Here is a 15957-nt window from a genome sequence, read left to right on the forward strand (position 1 = left end):
AGCAGCCCGTGCTGGGCCCCGCCGGGCCGGTCGCGGAGGCTGACGTCATTGGGTCCTGCGGAGGCCGCCGGGCACAAAGGCAGCTTTGTAGGGCGGCGGCGGCTCCGCGCCCTCGGCGGGACAAAGCGGCCTGGGCCGGGGTCGGCGCCGCGGAGGCGGAGAGGGCGGGGCGAGTGGGAGGGTAGGGCCGGGGACCTGGGACCCCGCCTCCGCACACCTGCCAGTCTCCCCTCGGCCTCGGGGTCCCGAGTCCTGGCGAGAGATGAGAGGCTGTGTCCGCCCCCTCGGAAGGAGTTCAACGGCCCCCACCCCCCGTCCCCGCCCCAGTCCCTCGGGCCTTTCCTGCTACCCCTGCCACTGAGAGCTGAGGATCGCCGACTGACAAGGGGAACAGAATCCCACGTCCAAGCCAGGATCCCTTCCTGCCCTCAGCGGTCAGCCCTGGATCCCGCTGAACCCCAGATGTGCGGACGGGGTGGGAGCTCCGGTGCCCTGATATCCGCCCAGCAGGAAGCGGGAGACAGAGATGATTCCTTCCTTCCGTCCTGAGGGAGAACCCTGCACAGAGGGACCATTGACGAGCTGGCATTGTCTGCCTGATGAACCCAGCGTCTCCCTCCCTGAGTGGGCCACGCAGGATTCTGGCCAGGATCCCCTTGTACCCGGCTTGGCAATGGGTCTGGGTGGGTTCCTGGCAAGCAGTACTTCCCTGGGTGCAGACAGCTAGGCCCCCACCTGCCCTTGGCCTTCCTACCCCTGCTCTGATTTTGAGAGCATAAGGCTTCATTGTCCCAGCACTGGTGGGGGTGGCCTCTCAATTCATCCTTGTCTTTCTTGGTTGGGAAATTCCCAGCCATGGGGGGCGGTAGGCAGGGGGGTGCATCCCAGGTGTCCTGCACCCCAACAGGAGGGACTCCATGAAGGTGACTCCTGGGGATCCCCCCATTGCCTAGAACTGTTCAGGGCTGTACCTCAGCCGTCCCGCATCCCTGGGTGAGGAGAGCCAGAGATTCAGTGCTCCTTGGCTGTGTGTCCCCCAGCGTTCTCCCAGCCTAAGAAGGCCCATCTTCCTGACCCCACCCATGGGTAGCTGCTTCTATGAGGCTCAGGATCCTGAGGCAGGGCCAGGCAAAGGACCCAGGCTCCTGCTCCCAGACCAAGCTGTGGATCCCAGTTTGAGGTAGGCTGTCTCCAGCCAGTGGGGACCACCACAAGGCTGATCCATCTCCCAGAGGGCCCACCCCACTCCAAATAGTTGCTCAGGCTACTGATGTGGTAGCAGCCTGGCTATTTTTAACCCATTTGGGAGGGTGGGGTGGGTGGGGAAACGGCTGGGAAGAGAGAAAGAGACAAGCTCTGAGAGAGAGTTCTGAAGAGGGAAGGATGTAGGGAGACCCTGTGGGGAGAAGCCAGCCCTGGCCTGTAGCCACTTTCCAGCTCCCCTGGGCCAGACCTCCCACCCCCAGCAGGTGGGTGGAGGCCCAGATGCCAGGTGCAGAAAGGGGAGGGGGCCCCATTAGGACTGGATCCTCTGAGGCTGTAGGAGATTCCAAGACCTAGAATAACCCCTTACCACGTTTCGGGGCAGCCCCATAGCTCCTCCTGAGGTCAGGAAATCCTCCCACTCCCCTCAGAGCCATCCCCCCCCACCCCAGAATGCCAAGCCAGCCATTAAGGCTGGAGAATACAAGCCCTGACTCCAGCCACCTGGCCTGTGGCATGGCCAGCCAGGTCCTACTTGCCCTGGGAGTCAGGGACGGGACTGCAGCTTCCCTTGGCTGAGTTCTGGGTCCAGGCCCACTCCCAAACCACTGACCCCAATCCTTGGGTCTGTTGCCCCAAAAGAGATACTAGGGGACCTCATCCCTGGTGTGAGGCTGTGCATTCCCCCAAGTCTGTCCCCCGCCGCCTTTTTAAAAAATTTATTTTTGGCTGCGTTGGGTCTTAGTTGCTGTGCGCGGGCTTCTCATTGCGGTGGCTTCTCTTGTTGCGGAGCATGGGCTCTAGGCACGTGGGCTTCCGTAGTTGTGGTGCGCGGGCTCTAGAGTGCAGGCTCAGTAGCTGTGGCACACGGGCTTAGTTGTTCTATGGCATGTGGGATCTTCCCGGACCAGGGCTCGAACCTGTATCCCCTGCATTTGCAGGCGGATTCTTAACCACTGCACCACCAGGGAAGCCCCCCGCCAAGTCCCCCTTGAACCCCCAAAGCGGAAGCCAGCTCCCAGCACACCACCAAGGAGAGCCTCAAGCCAGCTGAGGTCTGCATGCAGCCGTGTGACCCCAAGTATGTCCATGCCTGCCAGCCAATCAGCTCCTCAGTTAACCACACAGCAACGGGCACTGGTATCCAAGGGAGCAGGGGTCAAGGCCATGGATCTCTTTCTTTTCCCTGCTTTGGTTTCCACCCTTACAGGAGACTTGACCTCACAGGTGATCTTATTTAGGAGAAAAATCAGTTTGACACTCTTTGGCATTTACTCTGTTTTCTGACCTCATTGTGGGTGGAGGGAGTCAAGGCCTGAGTGACTGAATCCTGAAGGGGGCTGAAGTCTCTCTTCTCCATCAACCCCCCATCCTCACCCAGGTTCAGCAGGCCCAGGAAGGTGGCCGGGCTTCCTGTGGGCACTGTGTCTCTCGCTTCCCTGTGCCTGGGGCCCCCAAGGGATGGGATGGTGGTTGCTGGGGAACCCAGAGCCCTGAAGAGAGGCTTGGACCTGGTGTTATAAGCACCTGGGGCTTCACAGAGAAAAGTGGGTAGTGGGTGATGAGGAAAAAAGTCCAGCAGGTGGCAAAAGGGCACAGGGCACAGCCCAAGCTAAGTCCTAGCAAAGGAACAGCTGCCACCTCCCAGAGATGGGGTAGCTGGAGCGCTGGCAGGGTTAGCCAGGGCCGAGCCAGGGAGGCGTGTGTGAATGCCTGGCTAAGAGCCTGGGATGTCCGCGGGCTTCAGCAAGTCCTCTGAGTGAGGAGCTGGGGAGGCAGGGTACTGCAGAGGGGAGGCACTGGGAGGAGAACTGGCAGAAGGACCACGGGGACCCCCAGGCTGGGTACCTGGGGAAGGGGTCAGGCTTCAAGCTGCAGGGAAAGGAGCTGGGGCCTTGTTCTATCTTAAAGGAGACAGAAGTCCTCCCTGAGTTGGGGGCTCCCTGGAGGGAGGAGGGTGTGGGCATGGGCACTGCTGGGGGTGGGTTGGAGATCTGTGGAGTAAGAAGATTGAGGAATCCCCAGCGGCTGGGGAGAGAAGGAGGTTCAGGTGGAGGGTCAGGGTGTTGTGCTGGGGGCTGGGCTTGTGGCGGGGTGGGGAGGGGGAGGGAAGGGGGCAGGAGGGGAGTCAAGCCTGAGAAAGGGCCCCATGAAGCTGGGCTGGAAGGGGCAGCAGTGACTCCCTCGAGGCCTCCAGGCCTGCATGCCAAAGGCTGCCCAGCGCTGAGATGACAACTGGAGTACACACCTGTGTACCCCACAGTGTGCCAGACCTGCCTGGCCCACCATTTACAACGGCAGGGCAAGTGAGGAGAGTGATCTGAGAGGTTCAGTCTCCCCCTAGGGACACACAGCTGATGAGCAGCAGAGTCAGGATTCAACCCCACCCCTCTCTGGCTACTGGGGAGTGGATTCTTGGGGCGGGCTCTGGTCTGCCCTCCCAGAGCATCCTGAGCCCCCAACCAGTACTCCTGAGAGTCTCTCCCCCTGACTAGTAAGGGAATGTAGCATTTATGTTAATGTATGTTAATGAGTACAGGGTGCCTCCGGAGTCTACTTTGCCGCATTCCTGGCAACTCCTCCCCCCCTCCCCCAGGCAATGGAGAAGGAGAGGAGAGGGAGGCCCCACCCCCAGGCCCCTCTTCCCCCCACCCCCCACCCCCGTTGGGCAACGAAGAAAACAGAAGTGAGTGAAGAGCTGTGATGTGGCTGGTGGGGGGGGCTCCCCCATCGCGGAGGGGCTGACCTCAGCCAGGGAGGAATGTGAAGGAGGCGGAGGGCTGGGGCGGAGCGGGTGGGGGTAGGGCCCCAGCTAGAGGCCCAGGGTTCCGGGCGGCCCCTCCCTCAGCCCCTCCACCTCAGCTCTGACTTGGCCCTCAGAAGGGAACAGGCAAGGAAGGAGGGGAGGAGCTCATCTTTCCAAAAAGGTGGGCTGGGGGTCCTTGGGGAGCCTGGAAACCAGGTGGGGGGGTGGATGAGGGAAATGCCTGAAAGACCCTTCCTGGGAGATCCCCTGGAGTGGGTAGCAGATTGTCAGGGAAGTTAGGCCTCAGTTGGGCTTTCCAGGGCCCACTTTCCACCGCTTCCCTCCCCCCATGCCTAAGTCCTCAGGGTAGCACGTCCTAGTACCCATGTGACCGGAAGAGGGAAAGGTCGAGACTTTGGAGCCACCAGCCCTGATGGCTAAAGCAGGTGTGAGTGGGGAGCCAAGGCCCAACCCAGCCAAGGCTGGGCACTGGGAGTGTTGGCTGTAGCCTTCCTCAAATGGATGTCTCACCCCAGCCCAGTCGCACCACCCAGAGTCCAGGCAGGGTGCAAGGGGCAGGCCCAGCTGGCGATGAGGGCTGGGGAGCCAGGTGCTGGGACTTGGCACAATCAACTTATTTCCAGAAGGAAAAACCAAGGCCTTGGCAGGCTGTGCCACTGATAGGCAGCACCAGAGACCCAAGCTGCCTCCCCTGGTTTGTTCCGTTCTGTCGAGACCCAGGCCCAGGCTGCATGATTCCAGAATCCTTGGGGACTTCCAGAGCCCAGTGTGACCCACAGCCAGTGACCCTGCCCCTAGGGGGCTGCCTCCATAAGTTTCCTACCCAGGGTCTGCATACGCTGGGACCTGGGGCTGAGGAGCAGAAAGGAGACCTTGTGGGGATGGGGACAACTTTAGCTCCCACTCCTGGGGATCTCCCTTCCTGCTCCAGGGAGGGGGACACATCTGGAAGTGGGAAGGCAATGCCAAGGGCTCAGGTGAGCCAGGAACAGCCCAGTCCATTCTGCTGGGGGTTGAGTCCCAGGGTGTTGGACAGATGGTGGGGGGTCCTGGTCCCATTTTCCAGTATGGACACTGGGTTGGGGGTGGGGATGAAACAGAGGCTGGGACCTGGGCCTGAAGAACTAAAAGCAGTGGGGGCAAGTAGGGGGTACCGTGCAGTTGGGTAGGGACCTCAAAGGTACTTGCTGATCTTGGCTGCTTGGGTGGAAAATTGTAAATAGCCAAAGAATTTTGTTTGCTTGCATGAGGCCAGGGGACGCTGCCCAGGTCCAAGGCAAAAGAGCCTGGGAGGAGGGAGAGGCCACATCCTGGAAGCCCAGGAGCTCAGGCAGGGTTATGTCACCCCCACTCCCCCTCCTGAAGGCCCCTGGTCCTCCCACTAACCCCCACCCTTCACCTGCCCACCAGCCAGCCAGGCTGGGCCAGAAACACCAGGCCTGAGGTTCAGGAAAGAGGGGCATGGCCCCACCCTGGATGGACACAGACACTTCTACTCCAGGGACTCGGCAGGAGATGGGCAGCAGAACCATGCACACTTGAAGTGCCCACGTGGCCTCCCTCACAGACCCCTGAGGAGCTGCTGATAGCCTTGGGGAGGATGCAGCAGGATGCATTTTGGGGGGATTGAGGGGTGGAAGCCCACCCTCAAGCCCTGGTATGTTCACCCAGGTGGACCTGAGGGCCCCCCTTGACCATTGTCAACATTCAACCCCTCCAAGGAAGTAGACCTGGCAGTACAAACAGGGTGTGTCCACCAGACTCACCTTTAGGCCAAGACCCCAGACCCTTCCCAACTGAGGCGCTGAGGTGTAGGAGCCCCATCCTATCCTTGAAGCCCCCTTGGGTACCTCACTCTGTGTTCGGTGGGGCAGTTCCTCCCACCTTCAACCTTGGAAGAAAGACTGAAGTTCATGGAGATGGCATAGAATGCCCCTCACCTCCCAGCAGAGACATGGGACCACCGGTCATGACGGGGCTCTGGATGGTCCCACACCCTGCAGTGCAGAAGTGAGACTTGCTGCCTGCCTCCCTGCCCTGCCTGCCCCTCTGGCTCTCTTCTCCCGCCCCAGACTGGCTGTCATCAAAGCCACTGCCAGCCAGGTGGCAGAAGTACTAAGTGGCCCAAGCCCTAAGGAAGGACTGGGGCAGGGTCTTGGGGGCCCATCAAACCTCCACTTGAGAACCCCCGCTCCGACCTCTGACCCTGACCGGCCCTTCCCAGCTGGCTCCTGGGGACTGAGATGGCAGCTGAGCCCCTCATTACCCACCTCCAGCTCCCCAGCTATGGAGGGACAAGTGAAGAAACGAGTCCCTGGGGGTGCCCCATCTGACCAATCCCTCTGCCAGAGCTGCCTGGGGCTAGGGGGTCTCTATTGCTTTTTCCTTATTTGCCTTGACTGCCGGCCTCAGTTCCAGGACCACTGCGTGGGGCATCCTGTTGCTCTGAAGCCCTACGGGGGGAGGGGTCGGCCCTACCCGCCCCTCCCTTGTGCCCGCTCCGCTCTGGCCACCAACTCCAGCCGGTCCGGCTGCCTGCCCAGTCACCCGATCCGCCCCGTAAACTTGACGGCGGGGCGCGGCTGGCTTGGTGGGGGCGGGGGCTTCTCCTTAAAGGAGCCGTCAGAGGGTGCCCTAGGGCCCCTCGGCTTCTCCCCTTCTGCAGGGTGAGAAGGGGCCAGGGTGAGGAGCCGCTGATGCCGGAGCTCTCGGTGGAGTGTGGGAAGGCAACCTGGTGTTTTGTGACGTCGCAGACCTCACGGGCCCAGAAGAGGCAGCGGCAAGTGTCAGTGGAAGGAAGGAGGGAGGTGGGAGTCCTAGGGTGGGAGGGGTCTGGAAGCGGCAGAGCTAGGCGGGGGTTTGGGGAGAGCAGTCTGGAACGTGCCCCGGCAGCTGTGCCCCTTGCTTGAATGCACCCCAGGACCTAGCCCCACGCCAGGGCTACTGTGCCCGGCACCTGCCCAGCCAACTTCTGGGAAAGAGGGTGGACATTGCAGCCAGAGCCTGACCCCATCTGAGAGGTCCAGGGAAGGGCTCTGGCTCAGAGAAGTGGAGGGTCTCAAAGATGGGGAAACCCTGAGGGCGAAGACGGGATGGAGAGGCTCAGGGAGACTCTGGAGGCTGGAGAGGGAAGGGCAGCTCACCCGAGCTGGGGGTGAGAATCTGCTTTAGGCCCTTGGCTCTCCCCACTTGATTCCTCTTGGGTCTGAAGTCTGAGCTCACAGAATTTCTGTGTGTGACCAGCCCCTCCCACCCTCTGGGGTGGGGAGAGAGAGGTCAAGCAAAAAGCTGGGGCTGCTGGATCCAAGTAGGAGCAGCTCCCAAATCAGAAACTGAGGCGTCTGCCCAGCCCTGGGTCTCCCGGCTGCACTTATCCCTCTGAGAAGTGGGTTTCCGGAGTGTTTCAGAGTTGAAGGCAGTGATTGACGCTGCGGTTATAATATTTGCTCACCTGCATGTCCAGAGAGACTCACACACTTGTGCACAAACACGTACACACATGTGCAACACAAACACGTATGTACTTACAAAGTGTACACCCCAGACATGTACACACTGTGTAGACATGCATACAATGCCGTGTGTGCACACATGCATGCCACACCTACATGTGTAATACAACACACATGCCACATGGTTTCACATAGATATGTACACATATGCCTGCATACACACTACACACACACATACTCACTACAGAATACAGATACACAAAGGGATCCTTGGAAGCACATTCACACTCACAGACGCCCACACCATTGGCGCCAGCTCCAAATGTGCTTCTGTTCCTCTGTGGGCCCGTGGGTGCACAGCTACCTCCAGAGGCCTGACCCCCCTCCTGTTACCGGCACACCCATGACTGTCTTGTTTTGCTCATTGCACTTGGCACCACTGCAATGACTGCACCAATCTGAGTCCTTGTTGGTACTCTGCCCCCTCCTGCAGGAGGACCTTGTCTGTGTGCCCCACTGCCCCCAGCCCCAGTCCCAGGCTGGCATGACGTAGGCATGCAGAGTTTGTGAATTAATGCCTGTGGGTGTGTGTACATGAGGGCGGGTTACTGGGGAGGGTGACGTGGTGGGGCAGGCGCCTGCCAGTATGGGGTTGACCCCGATGGTGTGCCCAGCGTGGGTGTGTCTGTGATTGTGGCCAGGCAGGGCACCCTCCAAGGGAGAGGAGGACTTGCAAGTGGAATGCGACCCCCCAGCCTCTTTCCCCTAGGGGCTGTAATCTGATCCCTGGGGACTCCCCCCAGCCTCCCTCCCTAGCTCTCGCTGCAGCTCCTTCTCTTCCAGATCCGGGGCAGAGTCCAGGGTGGCTCAAGGCTCCTCCACACACGCCCGCTGAACCCTGAGCTCCCTGAGCTGCAGGGATGGGGCGGGCTGAGGCCGCCGCCATGATCCCAGGCCTGGCTCTGCTCTGGGTGGCAGTGCTGGGGGGTGCTGCCCCCAGCACGCCACGCCTTCGCCTCTCCTTCCAAGGTAGGTGCACCTGGCAGGCGGGAGGGCCCACCTCAGGGTGGGCAGGAAAGGGGCCCAGTGTGGGTAGGGGGCGTTGTGTTGGCTGTTGCACTGTGTGTGTGCCACCGGCTGGGTTGGATTGGGGGCACGCTCAGGCCATCTCCAATTAACCCTTTCCTGGCCTCAGTCCCCAAGCTCTCTGCCCACATTCTCCTCATGCTTTCCCAGGAAGCATGGCAACAGATCCTGCCTCTGTTCCATCCCCTGCTCCCAGGGAAGTTGAGGTGTGGGGACTGTTAGATCCCCCTTCCCACACCCCCTACACAGGGTGGTTACTAGGCAGTGGTATCATACTGAACCTAGGCTGGTGGCAGAGAACCCTCAGCCTGACTTTGGGGTTGGGGTTCTGGCTGTCCCAACATGCAGGCCTACCCCAGAACCCTTGCCTCCCCGTGCACTCGCCTGGAGACACTACTTGTCTGAGGTTGCCCTAGAAGCTCCACCTCCTTCCCCCATGGGGGCAGGGGTGGGCTGCACTGCCCCCCGTGGAAGCTCTGACCCTGGGTGGGCCTGTCCCCCTGAGTGTAAACTCACACGCGTGTAAATTCACATGTGTGTGGGCCAGGTCACATGTACAACCTTGGCCTGGAAGAAGCTCCTAGCATGACTGGCGAATCCTCAGTGGTGTCCCCGCCCCACAGAGCTCCAGGCCCAGCACGGTCTCCGGACCTTCAGGCTGGAGAGGACCTGCTGCTACGAAGCTCTGCTGCTGGATGAGGAGCGTGGGCGCCTGTTTGTGGGCGCTGAGAACCATGTGGCCTCCCTCAGCCTGGACAACATTAGCAAGCGGGCCAAGAAGGTGCCAGGGACCCCCAGCCTCAGCACCGCCCCGGGACCCCACTCCAGGCTTCCTGGAGGATGGGCCCCCTGAGTGGACAACACCCTCAGCATAGAGAACATCCTGAGTCCCTGACCTGTGTTCTCCCTCCCCCACCCTCCCCATAGCTGGCCTGGCCGGCCCCTGTGGAATGGCGAGAGGAGTGCAACTGGGCAGGGAAGGACATTGGCGTGAGTGTTGGCTGCCTGGGTGGGAGTGGGGAGGGTCAGCCCCTCACTCTAGAGATGGGCAGTGCTAAAACAGAAGCCTGCCTGTTCTGGCTATGATGGGGGCAGGAGGGTTGAGGTGGCTGAAGTCCAGAGGTAGTGAGTCAGGGTGGGGGCTATGTGATTCTTCTTGGAGGCCTCTGCGTCATGGGGGGCAATGCAGGCATGCTTCCCAATGAACCCATTCTGGTGAGAGGTGAGCCGGGCTGGTCACCAAGGGCACCTGAGCCCCTAGAGCCCATGTTAGTACTGGCCTGGGCTAATGCAGAAAAGAAGGGGTGGGAGTGCCACTGGTGAGCTGGGAGCCCTTAAGGCCACCTCCCTGGGGGAGGCCTCATTGTTCCTGCCCCTGCCCACGTGCGCGCTAGACTGAGTGCATGAACTTCGTGAAGTTGCTGCATGCCTACAACCGCACCCACTTGCTGGCCTGTGGCACAGGGGCCTTCCACCCAACCTGTGCATTTGTGGAGGTGGGCCAGCGGCTGGAGGTAAGGCTAGGTCTGGTCAGGGAGGGAGGTTGGGAGGGTAAGAAAGGGCCTACAGTAACAACTCCCCCCTGCCTCCCAGGAGCCCATGCTCCGGCTGGACCTTCGAAGGCTAGAGGATGGCAAGGGCAAGAGTCCTTATGACCCCAGGCATCGGGCTGCCTCCGTGCTGGTGGGTGAGTCCAAAGGCTGGGGCCCCAAGAGAGCTCCTGGAACCCCTCAGAGACTCTAGTATCTCACAAAGTCCCAAGACCCTCCCTAGAGCCCCAGGGATCCCCCATAGCCTCACTGACTCCCCAAGAGCCCCCAGAGCTCCATAGTGCCCCCAACCCACCACAAGAGCCTTTGGTTTCACTAAGCAGCCTTGCCGTGTCTACAGGGGAAGAGCTGTACTCGGGAGTAGCCGCAGACCTCATGGGCCGGGACTTTACCATCTTCCGCAGCTTGGGTCATCGTCCAAGTCTCCGAACGGAACCACACGATTCCCGCTGGCTCAACGGTGAAAGACTGGTGGGACTGTTGGGAGGGGGCCCTCATCTCCAACAGAGCAGGTGCTGAGTAAGGCCCATAAAGGGAGTGAGCAGTGAGTGCTCACCAGGTAGCTACCCTGGGTCAAGCCCTGCACTAGGCACTGGGTCGCAGGGTGGACAAGATAGGTATGGCCCGTGCCCTCTTTGAGTTCACAGACCTCAGATCTAATACACAATAAGATCAGTTCCAATGGCCAGGAGATATAATGAGAGAATGGAGAGGAAGGGAAAAGGAGACTAGGCAGCGGTGGTGGTGGTGGGAGGGTTGGGGAAAGGAAGATACCCTGCTGAGAAAAGGTATGTGCTAATGCCCAAAACACAGCAGGATTGCGGGAAGAGCATAAGAGCATTCCAAGCAGAGGGAATAATTAGTGCAAAGACCCTGGGGGCAGGAACAAGCCAAGGAACAGACTCATGAAGGGAGCAATGATAAGGGGTCCGGACTGTCAGCACAGGGTAGGGCCAGGGTAGATTCTAAGAGTGATGAGACCCAGCAGAGTATTTGAAGCAGGAGTGGGGGCATCTACTTCCTGCTAGAGAGGAAGATTCATGAGTGAAGGTAAAACCAGGTACCCCATATCCCTCCTTTCTTGGCCCACTGGCATAGAGAACTGCCAGGGGAGAGGCGAGAGGCCCACCACTGGCCAGGGTCTGCTTGCCTGTGGGCCCAGGTAGCCATGGTCTCTGCTGCCCTCTCGTGGCTTCTTCTTGACTCGCAGGCCCTCTTTCTTTCGATTGTGTCCTCGGGGAGCAGCATCTGAACTTGGTCCCAGAGGCTGGGTGGTCAGCTGCTGCCCTGAGGGCTTCTGCCGGCACGAAAGAAAGGGGAGGCAGTGCCTGGGCCTCCTAGCAGGGGGCAGGGCCAGGACCTTGCTGACCCCACGCCTACTGCTGTGGTCAGAGCCCAAGTTTGTCAAGGTCTTTTGGATCCCGGAGAGTGAGAACCCGGACGACGACAAGATCTACTTCTTCTTCCGTGAGTCGGCAGTGGAGGCCACGCCGGCCCTGGGACGCCTGTCTGTGTCCCGCGTTGGCCAGATCTGCAGGGTGAGGAGTCCCTGGGCCACATTCGGTGATCCTGCCACCGCCCCTTTGCCTGTCTGTTGGGGCCTCGCCCTCATCCCCTCCTACTGACCCCGCAGAACGACGTGGGTGGCCAGCGCAGCCTGGTCAACAAGTGGACTACGTTCCTGAAGGCGCGGCTGGTGTGCTCAGTGCCCGGTGCTGAGGGCGATACGAACTTTGACCAGCTCCGTAAGTGCCAATAATGGAGGATGGGGTGTGGGGAGGGGGCGCAGGGGCGCAGACCCTGAGCCTGGCTGTGCACCCTCCCCCAACTTGGTCCCTTCCCTGCAGAGGACGTGTTCCTGCTGTCCTCGCGGGATCGCTGGACCCCGCTGCTCTATGCTGTCTTCTCCACGACCAGGTGAGGTGTGGGAGGTAGTGGGGCAAGGCTGGCTAGGCCCCACTTGAGCCCCTTACTCCACTTACATCTTCACCTGCAGCAGCATCTTCCAGGGCTCCGCAGTGTGCGTGTACAGCATGAATGATGTGCGCCGGGCTTTCCTGGGACCCTTTGCACACAAGGAGGGGCCCGTGCACCAGTGGGTGTCCTACCAGGGCCGTGTCCCCTACCCCCGACCTGGCATGGTGCGTAGCCCAGGGACTCCCACCACAACCCACTTAAAGCTTCAGGGGTGGAGAATTTGGCCTGGGGTTTTCTTGGTGAATGTTGTGTCTTCTTTTTTTTATGGGTGGGAAAACATCATCTTCATTAGACAGGGCTCCTCAGGGGAAGGCCATGTTTCCCCCTCAGACCCCCAAAGGCAAGGCTGGAGCTCCTCTCTCAGATTCCCAGGGCAGGGCTCTGTCCAACACCCGCCCCCTGTGCGTGCGCGCGCACACACACACTCACACATGCTCCAGGTTCCGGGAGGTGTCCTGTGGAGGGCTGCCCACCAGGCCTTCATATCCACATCCTTGTCATGCCTCCTTCCCACCCCCCAGTGCCCCAGCAAAACCTTTGGCACCTTCAGTTCCACCAAGGACTTTCCTGATGATGTCATCCAGTTTGCCCGGAACCACCCCCTCATGTACAATTCGGTCTTGCCCATGGGGGGGCGCCCCCTCTTCCAACAAGTGGGTGCCGGGTACACCTTCACCCAGATCACTGCGGACCGTGTAGCAGCTGTTGACGGATACTACGACGTCCTCTTCATTGGCACAGGTCAGGGTCCTGCCATGACCACCCACAAGACCCAGCCCAGGCTCTTTGGCCTGTTAGAGGAATCTCCCCCTGTTCAGTCCCATCTCCATATTTTTCGGGGGGCTGTGCCCCCATCTCCTTCTGGATGCTGCTCTGATTGCTCCAACCCACATTCTTCACCATCCCAACCATGCGGAGGGTGGAGGCCTCAGAGGTGAGGAGACCCCTGGCCCTGGCTGTCAGGGAACACAAGGAGTCACTCAGCCTTCTCATCCCTGCAGATGCTGGCACGGTGCTGAAGGTGATCTCCGTCCCCAAGGGTGGCCGGCCTAATGCTGAGGGGCTGCTCCTGGAGGAGCTGCACATGTTTGAGGTGAGGCCTAGCCCCCATTGCCTGGGGTACCCCCACCCCACGGAGCTCTGATCCCAGCACCCCTCCTCCCTCTCAGGACTCAGCTGCTGTCACCAGCATGCAAATCTCCTCCAAGAGGGTAAGTGACCAGAAGGCTTGCGGGCGGAATGGACCCAGCCTCTTCCCAGGTGCCCCCACCTCCATTCTTCTCTTGGTAATTACAAGCCCCGGTTTCGAGTACAGGCTCTGCCTTCACTAGACTGTGGGACCTGAGACCTCAGTGTTCCCTTTTGTCAAATGGGGGAAGGGATCCCTGACCTATGGGAGGCAGGCACGGGGCCACCCAAGGTCAGCCTGGAGCCCCTTGTACCCCTAGCACCAACTGTACGTAGCCTCTCGGAGCGGGGTGGCCCAGATCCCGTTGCAACGCTGCGCTGCCCACGGCCGCGCCTGTGCCGAATGCTGTTTGGCACGTGACCCTTACTGCGCCTGGGATGGGGCCGCGTGCACGCGCTTCCAGCCCAGTGCCAAGAGGTGGGTAGGATCAGGGGCGGGCTGCCTGGAGGGAGTCTTTATCTGCCCCTGGCTAAAAGAAGGGCTCACGGAGGCTCTAATGTCCCCTCTCCCCAGGAGGTTCCGACGGCAGGATGTAAAGAACGGTGACCCCAGCACACTGTGCACCGGGGGTGAGTGTCCCAGCTGCTCTCACCCCCCATCCCTTAAAGACTGCCCCACCCTGCCCCGCCTTGTCTGAATCTGACATTCCCTTTGCCCCCAGACTCATCCCATCCTGCGCTGCTGGAGCGGAAGGTGTTCGGTGTGGAGGGAGGTAGCGCCTTCCTGGAGTGTGAGCCCCGCTCGCTGCAGGCGCGCGTGGAGTGGACCTTCCAGCGCGCGGGGGAGGCGGCCTACACTCAGGTGAGCTTCCCCTCACTCCCCTCCCAACCAGGCCCTTGTTCCGACTCCTACGTCCAGGAAGTGCGCGCCCTGATTAATGAGGCCCTTGGCCTGCTCCGCACATCTAGATGCGATCCAGCTCTGCCCAGTGAGTCTCCGCCCAACCAGACCCCTAACGCCCAGTTTGGCCCCTTGCCTGCACTCCGCATGCTGGTGAGGCCCCATTCCTCTAACTAGGCGCCTGACGCCCGCGCCCCAGCCCAGTCCGAACGAAGCCCCGCCCTTTCTCCGCCCACTGGGGAGGGTCTCTGACGCGCCCCCACGTTCAGGCGAGCTCCGCCCTGTTCCCTAACGTCAGCCTCACGCTGATCCGGCCTGCAGGTGCCCGCAGAGGAGCGAGCCGAACGCACGATGCGGGGCCTGCTGCTTCGCTGGTTGCGGCGTGGGGACTCAGGCGTGTACCTGTGTGCAGCCGTGGAGCAGGGCTTTTCGCAGCCAATGCGTCGCCTGGCACTGCACGTGCTGAGTGCTGCGCAGGCTGAAAGGCTGGCCCGGACCGAGGATGCTGCGCCCGTTGCGCCGCCGGGCCCCAAGCTCTGGTACCGGGACTTCCTGCAGCTGGTGGAGCCGGGCGGCGGTGGTACGAACTCCCTGCGAATGTGTCGTCCGCAGCCCGCGCCGCGCCCACCGCCTCCCGAGTCGCGGAGGAAGGGCCGCAACCGGAGGACACACGCCCCAGAACTGCGTGCTGAGCGGGGGCCGCGCAGCGCAGCGCACTGGTGACTCGGCCGTCCCCACACTGGGGACTGGGGAGGTGGCAGCAGCAGAGAGAGGGGGCGGTCAGACCCTGGGAAGCAGCTAGGGCCCCGGCACACAGCGGTTCTTGGTGGAGGGAAGACACCGACCCGACAGGCCCTGGCCAACAGGCAGCCATGCCGGCTTATTTATTAACAGAGAATAATCCTTGAATGCAACCCCGATAGGGGTGGCCCAGGCTGCGCACAGGGTCCAGCTGGTCAGGAGGAGGCAGAGAAGCAGGGTCCCCGAGCAACGACCTGGGTGGGGGAGGTGCCCAGGATGCCCACCCTGGGGGAAGGGCCACCTCCTTGGGCAGTGAGCAGAAAGCTGTGAACAGGCGGGGGTGGGGGTGGGGCAGGCCGACTGTACTAATGCAATAAACATGTTATCAGCTGAAGCTGGAACGGCCCCATCAGACAGCCGCTGGTCTTAGTGTTACTGACCCAGGTTCTTGGACTCTTTAATCAATAGAAGTTGGTAAGAGGCCAGAGGAGAAATTCGGGCAAGGCTTTATTGGGGCTCATGCTGCAGAACAAGGGAGTGAAAATAAGAAACAGGTGCCCAACAAGCAACAGGTGCCCTTGCTTGCTTGCTGGGGGAACAAGGGTTTGGGGGAGGGTGGCTCCGAGCTGGTTCCTTAAATGGAGTGAGAGTAGGGGCACATCCATGGGTCAGGCCAGAGAGGTGACTTAGGTGGTCTGCCCACCCTCTTGGTGGTGTCGTGGGCAGGAATCCTGAGTAGTCCCCTGCTTTTGCTCCCAACACCTCAGAAGTGGCAGTTGGGTTTTTGGTTTTTTTGCGTCTTGCTCATAATTTGCCCCAGTTGCAGGTGTGTGTGGTTATTTTTACTCCCTTAGAGTTTCTTGTATTCTGTTGCTCCAGGAGATGTTTGTCCAGGTGTAAGCACTGCAGCAAAGGGTCTCAGGTCCCAGCCTGTCTCATTCCCCCCTGAGGGATTCTACACCCTTTATTTTTAAGGATTAAGGGACCGGAGGTCTTCTTCTTCTGAAATGTCTTCCTGCTGGACAGGGGCTGCAGATCCTAACCTACCCTATAGGTATAGAAGTCCCTTGCTGACTGTTTAGGGACCTGGGTTACCCTTGGCTGGAGTGGGTTGAAATCCTTGAGCCATCATGAGCCTTCCTTGAAACTGTT

The 15957-nt window shown here is 60.6% G+C and overlaps 1 protein-coding gene across 3 annotated transcripts; it reads left to right on the top strand.

Annotated features, from left to right (window-relative positions):
- The first annotated feature begins 8283 nt into the window (after positions 1–8283).
- SEMA3B (semaphorin 3B) lies at positions 8284–15144 on the top strand. 3 transcript variants are annotated; one of them, XM_082663785.1, is made up of 17 exons: positions 8284–8451; positions 9132–9289; positions 9436–9498; positions 9903–10022; positions 10102–10195; positions 10399–10518; positions 11451–11596; positions 11692–11803; positions 11906–11975; positions 12055–12199; positions 12557–12776; positions 13037–13128; positions 13205–13246; positions 13484–13641; positions 13738–13793; positions 13886–14025; positions 14386–15144. In XM_082663785.1, exons 1-17 carry the CDS (start codon positions 8343–8345, stop codon positions 14785–14787), a joined length of 2247 nt encoding a protein of 748 aa, XP_082519911.1. In that variant the 5' UTR covers positions 8284–8342; the 3' UTR covers positions 14788–15144. The 3 variants fall into 3 exon arrangements, with proteins under 3 accessions (XP_082519911.1, XP_082519912.1, XP_082519913.1); XM_082663786.1 differs by having other exon boundaries at positions 12058–12199; XM_082663787.1 differs by lacking the exons at positions 8284–8451; positions 9132–9289; positions 9436–9498; positions 9903–10022 and having other exon boundaries at positions 10115–10191.
- The last annotated feature ends 813 nt before the right edge of the window (positions 15145–15957 follow it).

This window comes from Grampus griseus, assembly GCF_964374135.1.
Source record: "Grampus griseus genome assembly, chromosome: 10".
NCBI lineage: Eukaryota > Metazoa > Chordata > Mammalia > Artiodactyla > Delphinidae > Grampus > Grampus griseus.